Source organism: Salvia miltiorrhiza, chromosome 4, assembly GCF_028751815.1.
Source record: "Salvia miltiorrhiza cultivar Shanhuang (shh) chromosome 4, IMPLAD_Smil_shh, whole genome shotgun sequence".
Classification (NCBI taxonomy): Eukaryota; Viridiplantae; Streptophyta; class Magnoliopsida; order Lamiales; family Lamiaceae; genus Salvia; species Salvia miltiorrhiza.
The window spans coordinates 6,122,743-6,138,454 of NC_080390.1; the positions used below are offsets into that span (position 1 = coordinate 6,122,743).

At 38.4% G+C, this 15,712-nt stretch overlaps 1 protein-coding gene and 1 long non-coding RNA gene across 2 annotated transcripts; both read left to right on the forward strand.

Annotated features, from left to right (window-relative positions):
- The first annotated feature begins 645 nt into the window (after positions 1 to 645).
- On the forward strand, positions 646 to 2,845 carry LOC131022430 (trihelix transcription factor ENAP2). Its single transcript, XM_057951920.1, has 2 exons — positions 646 to 2,282; positions 2,358 to 2,845. The coding sequence occupies exons 1-2, from the start codon at positions 1,740 to 1,742 to the stop codon at positions 2,718 to 2,720; spliced, it is 906 nt and encodes a 301-aa protein (XP_057807903.1). The 5' UTR covers positions 646 to 1,739; the 3' UTR covers positions 2,721 to 2,845.
- Positions 2,846 to 12,701: 9,856 nt separating this feature from the next.
- Positions 12,702 to 15,475, forward strand: LOC131022431 (uncharacterized). The gene is made up of 3 exons (XR_009101292.1): positions 12,702 to 13,060; positions 14,674 to 14,736; positions 15,255 to 15,475. It is a non-coding gene; the product is annotated as an uncharacterized LOC131022431 (long non-coding RNA).
- The last annotated feature ends 237 nt before the right edge of the window (positions 15,476 to 15,712 follow it).

Here is a 15,712-nt window from a genome sequence, read left to right on the forward strand (position 1 = left end):
GAACTGTTGGAAATGTTCTTAGAGCATCCACAGCAGATCTCTCAAAATTTTACTCCTAAAAATATTCCTAAAGTCTTCCCTAAATTATTTTTAACCCCTATTTTACAATTGCACACAACAACTCTCGTATTTTTCATTATCTATTTCATAAATTTAGGATTAGATTTAAGGGGGTGCAAATTTAGGATTAAATTTAAGGAGGTGTAAATTTTTTTATGGTAGGTGATCTGTTGGATTATCATTTTATCTCATTTTTTATTATTTTAACTCAAATTTAAAATTAGAATTACTTTTGAGAGATCTGGTGTGATACTCATAATTAGGTCTATTTAATTTAAGTGCGAGCTTCAACAACTTTATGAATGCTAATGTAAACATAATTTTGAAGACACATGTACGTACAAATACAATGCACGGGCGAAATACTGGTGAAAAGTAGAAGTCTAGAAAGAAAGTAGTTTGACACTAAATAATCCAAAGTAGTAATAAAAAATAATACTCCAATATTGATACGATGAGACATGGGACTTTTGATCATGTTGGGCCAATACATTGAAAGATGAGGGATTCGTAATGGGGAAAGTGAAGTGAAAAAAATATCCGAGGCCGTAAATGTAATCCCACATTGATGAAAGGTCAGCTGGGAAAAGGGCAGTGATGGTGGAGGTGGTGGCGACAACCCCACGTGAATGGCCACCACCACCACCACCCACGGTGGATGTCATGCTTGGCTTCATATCAACGCTAACTGCCAAAACGCCCTAACTCATTTACACTAAACCATCACACATAAACACACAATTAAAGCTAAAGTTGGATTACTATCATTACCTCATTTGACTACCTCACCTAATCTAATCTTTTTGCATTATTATTTTTAGTGTGAGAGAATCAAATCTACGCATTCAAACTTTTTTCTGTTGATTTTTTTGGGGGGATTAAATATCCTTTGAATTCCCATCATCCAATCTTCTTTTGGGAACATTTTGTAAGGGAATCCAATACTTCTTTAATTGCAATTTGGGATTCTTCAAGGCATATTAATCTTATACAATGTTTTTTTTTTTTTTTTTGGAATTGGATTCTTGAATTGTTCGTTATATTATAATGGGATCGTTGAACTTATGTTCCTTAATCCTTTGCGTTAACTTATGTTCTAATTGAATTCAATAGTGCATAACATACTGGAAAGATTGTAAATCAATTGAATAAAATGAAATTAACGTAACGAAAATTGAGAAGTTAAACAAAAATAAATAAAAGTTCAATGATCTATTTATATGATTATTCCTAAACTTATAAGTCAAATTCAAATGTACACAAGCTATATCGTCTTATTAGAATGGCATGGGTGTATTGTAAATTTAATCTATATATCACCCAAAATAAACGAATTATTGGATCCTCATCAATCATCATAGAATAAATAGAAAGAGGGGCAACAAGGCAGTGACCTATAATTAGCTACCCTAATAAAAAGACAAATTAAATATGACTCTCTAGTCACTCACCCTACTTTATTGCTTTATCAAATTATTTTCCAAATTGTTATGTATGAAATGCTAGTGGCTAAATTTGCCCTTCTCTCTCTTGCTCTAATAACTTTTTCTCGCTCTAACTTAGCCACAAAATGGTAGTGCCCCTCTTACTCTTTACCACCATGTTTTAACCTTTGAAAATCTCAATGTTAGCAGCAAAATACCAACCAATATATCTGCAACTAATTATGAGAAGGGGAGATGGAGAGAGATCATCATCAAGCACATAATAAACAGCAAGAAACCCCACCATCTCTCCTCTCTCCTCATCAAAACCCTAACACGGACTCACCGAGAAATGTTGCTGCTGCGGCGGCCAACGATCGGCTGAAGAGAGACGAATGGAGCGAAGGCGCGGTGTCGAGCCTGCTCGAAGCGTACGAGGCCAAATGGACGCTCAGGAATCGGGCCAAGCTCAAGGGCCAGGACTGGGAGGACGTGGCCAAGCACGTCTCGGCGCGCGCCAACTGCTCCAAATCGGCCAAGACGCAGACGCAGTGTAAGAATAAGATCGAATCCATGAAGAAGAGGTACCGATCGGAGTCCGCCGCCGCCGCCGACGCCTCGTCGTGGCCGCTCTATCCTCGCCTCGATCTTCTCCTTCGCGGAAATGGAGCTGCTTCTTCTAATCCTCCTCCTGCTGTGGTGGTGGAGTTGCCATCTCCGCCGCCGCCGCCGCCGCTGGAGGTCGGAAGCGGCGCGCAAAATTCACCTAATTCGAACGGCGGCGATCGCGTGGGTAAGGTAAGCATCACAATTCTCGCAATCGATCACGATTAGAATTGGGTAATTAGAATGATTTGATGGAGCATGATGCAGGAGGAGGAAGGAGAGGGCACCAACAATGAAATGAAGGCGAAGGCGATTGATGAGACGGACAGCAGCACACCAGCAATTGATCTGGATCTGGAGAAGGAGAAGGAGAAGGGGAAGTTGAAGAGGAAGGAGAAGTCGACGAAGCGAGTGAGGGAGGAATGCTGGGAGATAGGGGAGAGCATAAGGTGGCTGGCGGAGGTGGTGGTGCGGTCGGAGCAGTCGCGGATGGAGACGATGAGAGAGATAGAGCGGATGAGGGCGGAAGCAGAGGCCAAGAGAGGGGAATTGGACCTTAAACGCACTGAGATCATTGCTAATACTCAGCTCCAAATCGCTAAGCTTTTTGCTCGAGGATCCATCCAATAATGGCGTCTTCGTCTTCGCCCTTGCTTATATTTAATTTAAATTAATTTTATGTAGTGGGACAAAAAAAAAAAAAAAGACCTCATTATCAATGATCAATGACTATATATAATAGTAGGATTTATATATTTACTTGGATGAATTTATTTGTGGCTTTCCTGTTGATGCGTATTTAAGAATAGTATTTAGATGAGTAGATTTTGATCGGATCAATTATGATGGTACTAGTGTATTACCCGTCGAAATTCGACTGGTACATATTTTCTTATAATTTATATATTTTATGTTATTCTTATGATAATTATATAAAATAATTTTTTATGTAAATTATTTATATAATTAATTAAATTAGTAATACATTTTAAATTATATTAATCTCAACAACTTTTAGTAATTAAATTATTAATTTTGTTGAGATCATAAAAATACCCATCAGTTTTCATATGAAATTTTATAAAAAGTTGACGCGTAAGAAAAAAAAAAAGAGTAGAAATACATATAAATTTGACATAGGTATGATGGAGGATTGATTTGTTGCATTTGTTGTTACAATATTTATTAATTTTGTTCAATTTTTTTTTTTGCCTTTTGACCATAATTTTATATGGAGTTTGAAAAATCATAATTGAATTGTGAGTATCATATAATTCCGAACTTCTAAAAGTATAACTAATTATGAAAATAATCTCGCCTGATATTTAAAAGACCATAACTGATTTATCGAACATCGTATCATTTGGAGTTTTAAGATCAACCAAGTTGTGGGCATCATGTCGTCGCAGATTTGACAGATCACCTCTAACTTCTGAGCATCATCTTGTCTGAAACTTGAAAGAGAATCATCTCGTCTAAAACTTGAAAGAGCATCATCTCGTCTGGAGTTTTGAGCATCATCTCATCTAAAGTTTGAGAGAGCATCATCAAATATGAAATTATATTCAACCATGACTCCAATTGTCAACTATCTAACAAACATAACTCTAACAATTTAGATATTTTATTTATGTATGTAATTTTATTAATTCAAACTCTAGAGAGAAAGGAAAGAGAAGAGTTCTTAAAGCAGTAAAAGAGAGAGCATGTGCTTTATTTCATCATCGTAGGTATTTATAGGCATTACAGTCGGGGTAAAGTAGTAAATTCATTTGGTCATCTATTATGCATGCTCGCCATTAAACTAATTAAGGCTATTATTAGATTATAACTTGTCAGGTCGTTGTCCCCTAATTATAGAGTTGGATTCTGTCCTCATCATCCCGCTCTGTCTAGTAGCTCTGTATTTCCTTCCTTAGGGCAGACTTCTACTCTTTGGCTCCGCTCTGCTAAGTAGCTCCGCCTTCTGGCGAATTGTCTCTGGTGTGTGGCTCCACGCTTTGGCTCCAATAGCTTAGCTCTGACTCTGGATCTGGCGATTTGGCTCTGGCTCTGACTCTAACGACTTAGCTCTGACTCTGGATCTGGCGACTTGGCTCTGGCTCTAACTTTAATGACTTAGCTTTGGCAGCTCTGCTCTGGCAACTTGGCTCTGGCCCTCTGCTCTGGAAGCTCTGCTCTGGTTAGCTCTGGCTCTGGCAGCTCTGCTCTGGAAGCTCTGCTCTGGCAGTTCTGCTCTGGAAGCTTTGCTCTGGAAGCTTTGCTCTGCCATCTCTGCTCTGGTTAGCTCTGGCTCTGGCATCTCTGCTCTGGCAACTTGACTCTGGCCCTCTGCTCTGGTTAGCTCTGTCTCTGGAAGCTTTGCTCTGGCAGCTCTGTTCTGGAAGCTTTGCTCTGCCAACTCTGCTCTGGTAAGCTCTGCTCTGGACTTTTTTCTCTGCCTATTTCTCACAACTTCTTTGCTCTCTGCTGCTCATCTTTGGTATTCCAAGCAAAGCCATGTGTCCTGATCTTAGGACCTTGCATATTTCACCCCTCATCAGAGTTGATAAATCATATTGCTTCCATGCAACAATCACAACATACTTGATAGCAGATGCCAAAATTCTATCCAAAATTTGTTCTTTCTAAAATAATAATCATTCTATATTTAAAATAGTGAAACACATTATTAAATTAGGAAACTAATTTAATACTTACCATAGGTGTGTAGGAAGAATCACGACAGATCAGGAAATGGAGATATCAAAACAGAGAAGTCATCGGTGGGGTGGGGGTCGACGGCACGGTGGACGAACTCCAGGGCTCAGCGGTGACTCGGCGGCGGACGAACCGCAAGCTCAACGACGACTATTTCGCCGGAGTCTAGAAGAAGGAACGACAACGGGTTATAGGAAAAAGAAATCTTAGGGCTCTTGTATTAATTGCTTCGAATGGAGAATTCTCATGGGTTTAAGAAGTGGAAACAAAATCAAACTAATTAAGGAATGGAAGAGGGAGTCAGAGATGAGGCGGAGCAACGCCGCCCTTAGGACGGCGGCGACGCCTGAATTTAGAGGGAGAGAGAGGCGGGCAGTTTAAGGGGGGAATTAGGGCTTGATTTGAGTGTGCAATCGACTTTAGAGAGAGAAAAGGATCGAGAGAAGAGAGAGAGAGTGAAGGGGGAGACGACGCCGACCGGATTCAGGGACGGCGGCGATGGGGTGAGGAAGAGGGAGGCGTGACTTTTGTTTTAAAAGTGAGAATGAGAATATATAGATTGGATTCTCAAATGCCACGTTGGAGATTGAGATTGAAAAGAAAGAATTTGAGGTCTGCCACGTAGGCTAAGGCCTAATCGTATTATTATTATTATTATTATTATTATTATTATTATTATTATTATTATTATTATTATTATTATTATTATTGTAGTAATGGACGAACAGAAACAAATAAAGTTTGCAGAAATGAAAAATATATTTTTCTTCCCTATATAAATAAAATGTATGGATTTATTTTATAAAAAATAAAAATAAAATTTTAATTATTTTGATAGACATAAAATAAGATTTTGTTTTAAAGTAATCAGTTTATAGAATTTGTGCCTTATTATGCAAACATGTAAATCAATGACCGGACCCGTTTATAATTTACATATATGTGCATGTCTCAATTCAAACTTAATTTAAAATTAATTTTATTGAAAATTAAGAATGTAAATATTATATATATATATATATATATATATACAATATAATATAATATATTGCAGCATATACATATAATATGTACGCTATTGAGAAATATAAAATTAATAACAAATATATATCTAATCACTAACATTCAATTAAAATAATTTATCGTATATAGATTATAATTTTTTTCTTATAAGACATGTAAATCTAATTATTATCTAGAAAAAATAAATAATAAAATTTATTAATTTAGATTATATGTAATGTTAATATTATATATATATATATTATATTTATTATGATTAATGAATCTTTATATAGAATGTAATAGTTAATTAATTAATAAATGATGAAGATTATATATGGTAAATTTTGAAATGGTGAGATTTTAAATATGTCACATAGGTTAAGGCTTAATCCTATTATATAATAGATTGACTTCAAATGTGAAATAAAAGGTCGTCGATTTTCATCGAGAAAAAACTCTATCAACTCTCAAAGGGGGAAAACATCAAATGGAGGACCAATCAATCATCTTGTAATTTTGTATAGCTAATAATTAAATTTTTAAATAGATTGTGTATAGAAGAGATCATAAGCCCGCATTTTACCTTAACTAGTGTAGCCGTGCGTGCACGGACCACGATATATTTATTTATTTTTAAAATTTTAAATTATAAATATAATTGTTTACGAGTTATATTAATTAATAACAAAAAAATTATACTAAGTTAAATATTAATATTTGATTTAAAATAGTGTATAGTACTCCCTCCGTCCATCAAAAAGAGTCCTACTTACCCATTTTTTATTTATAAAAAAGAATCTCAGTTAACTTTTTTAACTATCACATCATACCTTTTTCTCTTACATTTAACTATAAATTGTACTTTTATTCTATTTTTTAACTAAAAATGTACTTTTATTCTATATTTTTGTACTAATATTACCCCTACAAATTGTACATTTATCTCACTTACACCTACTTTAACAATTTTCTTAAAACTCGTGCCGAACCCCAAAATGAGACTCTTTTTCGTGGATGGATGGAGTAATAATTTTATCAATTTAATGAGCAAGGGTATAATATTAAATTTAATGAGTATTGTATAATACTCCATCTATCCCATTAAAAGTGACATGTATTTCACTTTGAGTTGTTCCACTATAAGTGACTTATTCCATAAACTAGTATACGACCATTCGTGCGATGCACGACATACATCGAAATTAAGAGGTATTCAGACTATAAAATTTAAGGAGATGGGTAAATTTTAAATAAAAATATCCTTAAATTTTATGAAATTTATTTTAATACACATAATTTTATGAAAAATCTTTTAATGTAGGGGATTCAAATATTACATGAAAATTATTTACATGCCTAGTTTATTTATGGATTGGTTATTGTGAAAATTATATTTTTCGTAAGAATGTGAGAATATTGTATTGAATTTATAAAGTTATTGCATTTTTAAAAAATATATATTACAAAAAAAATTATTGTTAGATTAAATAAATATAAATCATATGTTCAATTCTACTTTTTTTACATGAAAAATAAATTACAGATTTATGAATTTATCTTTTTTTTTGGGTTAAGTATCAAATAAGCCCCTAACATAGTGGCCCTTATCACGTTTAGATCCCTATAGTCGAAGTTGGGCCAACTAAACCCTCAAACTGCCTAATTTCGAACAATTGGGCCCTCGCCACTAACTGTAAGTTAACACCGTTAACTATTTTTTTTATTTTTTTTATTTTGCAGGTGGTGGTGGGATCCACGCCTTCTTCCTCGCCAAAGTCGTCAGAAACTTGTCGGAAACATGCTCTGTGGCGGTTTGAGGCATCTTCAGCCCTCCCTCTCTCTCTCCAAAGCCCGGAACCACCGTGAAAGCCACCCTGACCCCGCATCACCACCTCCGCAAACCCTACCCCCAATTCCAGCCACCGCCTCTTTACCCATTTTTCAACGACCACGACAAGGGCCATGGCCACCGCCATTCTGGACCCTAACCACCCCTCTGTTCTCTCTCACGTCTCACTCCAACAATACCTCTCTCTATTTCATTCTCCGACCGAGCGACAACCGTACCTCGCCGCCGCTGGGAACCCTCCGCGACACACACACACAAAGGCAACAACAACAAACCCTCATGCCATTCCCCTTCTTCGACTTGATTCAGTCAACCACTTAGTCAAGTTGAAGATGCCTTTCTCTTCAAGGCCTTTCCCTCTCTGGCTCCAATTCCGAACGGCAAAATGGTCGCCGCCAATCGGAGGCCTACATTCCCAAATCACCACCTCCGCAAACCCTACCCCCAATTCCAGCCACAGCCTCTTTTGCCATCTCCACAAATGCCTTGAAGAATTCCGTTTCCGAGAACTCGTCGGAATTCATCATTTTCCTCTGATTCAGATTGCCGGAAAACGAGAACTCCATCTTCGGGTGCACCAATTGAATGTAATTGGAGATCTTGTTTGCGATGCAGGGGTGGAAGGGTGGGAGGGGAGGGAGGCGATGCAAGGGTGGAAGGGTGGGGCCCACCTATTCAAATTTTAAAAACTAAAAAAATAAAAAAAATGACGGTGTTAACTCACCGTTAGTGGCGAGGGCTCAATTGTTTGAAATTAGGCAGTTTGAGGGTTTAGTTGGCCCAACTTCGACTATAGGGATCTAAATGTGATAAGGGCTTCTATGTTAGGGGCTTATTTGCTACTTAACCCTTTTTTTCTATTAGGTTAAAGAATTCTAAAATAAACCAATATAAATTCCTACACCAAGTTGGATTTTAAAAAAATATTAAAATTAAAACTCATGTAAAACTCAATTGTATATCATTAAATTTCATATATTTAGATACAACCGATACGAAATAATCTATTGAAGCAATCCAAACATATGACAAAACATATGAAAATAATTAAATGCACTATGGTCCGTATCTCTCTACACTAATAACAATAAAAAAAAACCCATAAGTATAACACAAAAAGAAATTATGAAAAACTCATGCAAGTTTAAAACATGCATATAGTGAAAAAATAAAATAAAAACTTGAAATAAAAGAGTAATAAAAATAATTGCAGCCTTGCATAATAAAATGTACATAATTTTCATGATTTCATAAAATATTTTATTCAAATAACAAAAATATGAAAAACTAATTTTCTTTATAAAATAAGAGAGAGAAATAGATTAATTTTAAAAAATTTAATTTGAATATCTTCTTTTTATTTTAAAGTTTTTTATATACTTTTAATTATAAATTAAATTAAATCTCATGTCATGATATTTAATATGATATGCGTATTAAATTTTTAATTAATTTAACTGTATAAATTTTAGGAAAAACAAAAATTCTAAATGTAAAAAAAAATTAAAGAAAAAAAAATTGAAAACTTGCGAAGAGAGAGAAAAAGAAAAATAGAGAGAGACGGTGAGTTGGTTAGAAGTGAGAGAATTGGTTAAATTTAGAGAATAATAGGAGAGAGATAATTTGGCGGTAAAAAAATAGCGTTGTACTGATCTTTTATATTATATATAGATGACAAAATTTAACACAAAAAAGTGTAGGCCCTACCACTTTACACCTTCTTCTTATTTTACGTGCAATAAAGCAACCTGCCATTTTTAATGGGACGGGGGAGGGGGAGGAGTAATAATAATTAAATTTACATATTCTAAAGTAAATAATTTAAATCTCTCTTATGTTGAGCAAATAACAATAAAACATCTGCTGAAATAAGATTTTATTAAAAAGAAAAGAAACAACAACGGAGAACCAAAAACCCTTGAAAGCACAAAGCTGCAGACTAAGGGCCGAGCCTCGTTAAAACCTCATAATAGCTGAGGAAAAAGAGTACTCGTCAAGGACCAAGGTTGACAGAGATGAGTTAGGAGGTCTCAAGGATTCCGGCCGAACCATTACCCTTAGGCCTCCCGGCTCACAACCGATCCAGAACGAAGAGAAAAAAAAACCAAAAAATCAAGCGAAACGAGTAAAATAGGGAATAGAAACATCCTCCTTGACAAAATCATTTAAACCAGCAATGGCATGAGGCCAAAAACCCTCCTCCGAAGCTTGAGAAGCTAAAAAATCCGCCGATCTGTTGCCCTCACGAAAAATGTGAGAAATGCGCCACGTGAAAGAATGGAGTTTGGAGAGAGCAAGCTGCCACCGAGGCTTGAATCTCCAAGGAACCGTCTCAGATAGCGACTGAAGAAGCTGAACCACGTAAGAAGAATCCGACTCAAACCAAACTCTCTCCCATTTGGCGCGATGTGCAGATTCAATCGCAATAATAATAGCTAAAAGCTCTGCTTCGAACGCAACCCCATGGCCGCCTGAAAAATGATAACAACCAAGAACGTCGTTGAAGGCATTCCTAAAGACGCCCCCCCGCATGAATCCTCCCTTCACGGACCGAGCCATCAGTATTAACTTTAATCCAAGACAGCGGGGGAAGGTGCCAAGCAACGTAAATAAAGGAGAAAGGCTTCCTGGGTTGTCCAGCGATGGAAAGATTCTTAAGAATGAGTAGATCAGTAACCGAGTTGGCCATAGTGCCAAGGACGAAATTGTTGGCAGCTTCACAAAGAAAAACCCGGACCTGCTTGAGAATGAGGTGGCGCGAAGGTGCTAAATTGTTGTGTATGACGTTGTTGCGGTGAGACCAGAGACTCCAGAGGAGAGAGACCACCCCAACTTTCCACAAATTGCCAACTTGTTTGCTGTTATTCTGGTGGATAGAGAAGCGAATCATGCTGCCCACGTCCAACGGTAAAGTTTGCTCAATTAAAAACCAACGAAAGACATCCGCCCAAATAGAAGCCGAGAAGGAGCAGTTCAACAGAACGTGATCCATCGTCTCTTCTGCTGCCGAGCATAAAGGGCAGCGGTTAGGCCCCTGAAAACCAAGGAGGCGATTCATATCAAAGGTAGGGAGCTTGCCAACAATAGTGCGCCAGACAAAGAGAGATCGTCGAGCAGGGATAAAAGGGGCCCAAATCCAGGATCCCCAGTCGACCTTAGGGAACTGAGGTCGAATGTGAGCAAAGGCCGAAGCAGCAGTAATGTTCCCGAAACCCGAGTGTATCCAGGATCTGTCGTCCGTCAATCCAGGAATGGGGGTAGATATGATGTCGAGAGCAATGCGCGGGAAAGACTGTATAAAACTATAAGTGAGGTGCCACTTATTATTAAAGTAGAAGTCTGAAATCTTCTGAGAGAAATAGGGTGTCATGAACTCCGGAATATGAAGTTTGTCGATCAGCCGAAACCCGAGCCAATTATCTCTCCAAAAATAAATCGTATCTCCATTGCCAATCGTGCAGAAGGTATCCGAAACAATCTCCCGAATCGTCCTTCTAACACCAGTCCAAATCGACGAACTCGCCCATTTGGAAGCCCAATCCATGGTCTGAGTGAGATATTTCTGATGAAGCAGCCGATAGCCGAAGCTGTTCATGTTCAGAATATACCAACCTAGCCGAAACATGAAACAATTATTGATGTCAGAGAAAGATTTGACTCCAATGCCGCCATGTTCCTTCAGAGCACGAGCTCTGATCCAACTCACAGAAAAAGAAGGTTTCTTTATAGTACTCCCAGTCCAGATGAACGATCTACAAGCTCTGTCAAGATCATGCAGAAGTTTCACCGGCCATTTATAAACCAGCATACTATGTACCGCAGCACTGTTGATAACAGAAGAAACTAAGCAGAGCCTGCCCGCCATAGAGAGTTGACTACCTTGCCACCTAGGGAAATGTGCAAGAATCCGATCAAAGATAGGTCGAAGTTTAGCGCAAGAAGGTCGACCCGAGAAAATAGGCACTCCCAGGTATGTGAAAGGCATGGAGCTAATGTTGAAGTCCAAAATCCGTTGGAGCCTAGAACGTCGCCCGGGCGACACCCCTTTCCCGAAGTAAAGAGTAGACTTATTCTTGTTACAATATTGACCAGAGACCGTGGCATAGAGCTGAATAATCGAGTCAATCATAATGCAATTACGCTTGGAGGCCTGACAGAACAGGAGCACATCGTCAGCGTAAAGCAGATGAGAAGGGAAACTTAAAGATCTCGAGAAACGCATGCCGGTGATTAAACCCCGATTACCAGCATCCAGAAAAATACGGCTAAGAACATCTTCCGCCAAGGCAAAAAGAATGGGAGACAAAGGATCTCCTTGTCTTACTCCCCGACCGCATTCGAAATAGCCATAGAGAGCACCATTGAACCGAATAGAGATGCGAGCCGAGCTGAGAATAGTTTTGATCCAAGAGCAGAAAATATTGGGGAAGCCAAACTGTTGAAGCACGAACAGAAGAAAATCCCATCTAAGCGTATCAAAGGCCTTATGAATGTCGACTTTAAGAGCCATGTTTTTGCCGTGTAAAGATCTCTCCATGCAGTTCGCCCCTTCTGAGGCAAGAGTGATGCACTCATGAATAGAACTGTAGTAGCCCGCTCTTTTATTTATGATTAAGACCAGTAATGCGATAATTATTATTGCATCTTTCAGTAATTGAAAAGCCCAGTAATTATTTATATTTAGAATTCAACTAGGATTCTAAATTATATGTATTCTTTGCCTATTACTATTTTAGTTATGCTTGTTAGCTTCGCGTGAGAGAATCGGGATATTGAGCCAGTTAATAATTTATATTTTTAAATCTATAACTGACTTAGCAAAGTCAACTTAAAGTGGTTATTTTATATGCGATAGAGATTTTATTTCTATTAGTTACTTGAAAGTCATGATTTAGTTCCGACTAATGAGAACGAGTTCAATTAGTTATTTAATTCGTAGAGATGTTATATCGAAGCATAGTTATTCAGCAAAATCCAGAACCAATTTTATAGATATACGATGATACAAAGAAATTAGATTTTCAGATACAACTTTACACAATGACTGTAGGGAATTATTTACATCACCACTATTCTCTACTTACAATCAAAACCTATCACTATCACAAAACACTACAGCTACATACCTACAAGCATGCGGAAGTAACGCGTGAGAGTAAAAAGAAGAAAAATGAGAGAAGACAAATCAGCCGCAACTCTACCTATTCTATCTCAAGGCTTTCACATGGCATAGAGGATTAGATACTCAAGTATAACTACCAAACTCACGCCTTTAACAATTCAGCAGCAAACTTCCTTCTTGAATTTCAGCCTGCATTCAGTATGAAAGCAATCCACAGTTCATTTCAGTTCCTATCCTCTGGATTCAACAACAGCAGCAGCCAACCATGCACCAAACATTCACAAAGCATTCAAGGTATTCATTGAGCTCCATATACTACTTTTCCATCATACATGCTCTACACTTAAGCATGATAAACAAACTACTATGGCTAGTTTTACCCACTGCATAATCGAATTATAGAAATGCTAGAGCTCAATAGAATTATGAACTGGGTTTACAACAAACTTTGAGTTTCGTTCACAATAGAGTATTAAGAATGAACTTAGCTTTCATTAAGGAGGGGAGGCTGCCCTGTTTCGCTGAATCGAGGAGCATCGGCGGAGGCAGAGCTCTGCTGCTCGTCGGGCGAGATCAGGGGAGAACCCGGCGACGACGACGGTGAGGCTCTCGCCGAATCACAGAGCGGCGGTTCGCGGTGCCTTCACCCAGCACCGACAGCGACGGAAGGAGCCGACCTCGTCGGACCTCAGAATGGCGACAGAAGCGACCTCGCTCGCTGGTTTCCCGGTGACGGCGGCGGAGGCGATTTCTGATTCAGGAAATTAGGGCTCACCTCCTTTCTACCTCGCATCTGTGAAGTGGGAGGAGGGACGCCAGTTTTCAGGCAAAGCCGAAGAGCGGCGTCGACTCCGCCGGAATTTCTGAAGCGCGATCGAGCCCAGGCAGTGGCGGCGATGTTGCTTGAGCCGAAGGAACCTAGGGCTCCGTTGGGTTGCTTCGTCGAGACTGAGGAAGGTGAATCGGATGAGAGGGGCGGCGCCCTCAACCGAACATGAAGCTTAGAACGACGGCCCCTCGCCGGTTCCTCAGCAGCGGCGGCGGCGGGTTCAGGCAGAGGAGGAAATAAAATTTGGGGCTTCCCTTTTTGGGTTTCCTTCATAGATTTGAAAGGCGCTGTGAGAAGAGAGAACGTGGAAGGAGAAGGGTGGCCGACGTGAAAGAAGGGCGCCGGATCGATGGCGGCTGAAACAGCCGGAGACGGCGGCGGCAGGACTCGCGTGGAGAGAGAGAGGGCGCAGAGACATTTTGAGAGAGAGAGAAACCGAGATTTGAGGAAGGAGACTTCATTTGGGCCCAAATTGTAAAAGTGGGGTGGGATTGATGACCACTTTGGGCTGTAGCTATATTTTAAGTTGGGCTGAATTCTTGTTTTAAATGAGCTGAAGTTTATTATGGATGGGCCGAGTTATTTATTCTTATTGGGCCAAGATTTATTTAATTACTTGAGCCGATGAATTATTTAATTGGGCCTCTCATGTTAATTATTCAAGCCCACTTTTATTTAATTAATTATTAGGCTGCCTTATGTTGAGCCTTTTAATTATTTAATCTTATAACATTACTTATTCCTATTTATTAAGCCGATTAATTATGAGGTTATAAATCGAATAAGCTGAAGTATTTATTTATTTTCTTTTGACTACGAGGAGCGGGGTTTATTTAATTGACGGATTAGAACACCCCGAAGAGAACGGATTAATTTTTGTTAATTATCCGGCTTCATGAGACGAGACTTAGCTTTTATTTAAATCCGATGATCTGGATTAACAATAGAAATTCCCTGATTATTATCTCAGAATAATAGTTCATGCATACGAGATTCATGCATAGTTAAATTACGCATTCTCATTTAATTGAGAATTTTCTCTCGATCTAAAGTCTTACGTTATTTTCTCGGATTAAAGGTCGAGCGCAAGAATAAGAGCTCGTCAAGGAGTCACTAATCTGTAGCAAAGCTTTGCTATCAGGTGGGCATTACTTTCATATATATCAAATGAGTTTAAATGTTACGTTCAAGCAAGTTATTTCATGACAAAATCTTTGAATTGAAGTTATTTCAAGTATTGTCTTGCCATAAAATGTTTCAATTTCAGTATGATATCTATCTGATATGGCTTTGCCAGTTATCATGTAATCGAATTCGGGTCCTGAGCAGTTGATAGCTATCCTGCTAGGACTAGTGTACACCAGTGACCGTGAGTCATCTAGCGGGTTGGCCGGTCAAGTGACCGTGAGAGGTGGCCACCTCTCCGGCACACAGTTCCAGATATGATAGATTACAAGAGAACTTAGACTGCAGTCGAACTTTAAGAATCACAACTGAATTTAGTAAGCTTGGGCCTTTTTAGCAAAAAAACCCCTTGCTGTACTGTTTATGATGGCATGACAATTTAAATCTTTACGAAGCATGTTATATTTCATAGTAGGCATATGTGCCCACTGAGTACCTTTGTACTCAGCCCTGCATGTATTTCTAAATGTGCAGGTTGAGCAGTAGACGATGGTGATGAAGTGACGAGTGGAATCCTCTTTTGTCGCAATATTATATGCTATGAAAAACTCTAGGGTTACATGTCTTCATACATGTAATCAGAACCTTATTCCGCTGCGTACTCAGAAGTTTTATGTTATTTTGGCTAAGTCAGAGTTATCTGAACTTATTAGTTATTTGAGTCTATACGACTAAACCTCTGTTATATTATAAATATCCCTTTTGTTAAATGTTGAAATGTGATCCTTCCTTGTTTGATTATCCCCTTTCTACCCCGCTTCTAATCTCCCTCCATTAGTCACGGTTTCCCTGGCTTAATTATCCTTAATTAGGGCCGGTCGTGACAAGAACGTCCCAAAATAAAGCCAAATTGGTTGTTGGAGACGATGGTGGCAGCAGCAGCATTCAGTCGGATCACCAGAATCTTGGAAATAACTTTGAAAAAGAAATTG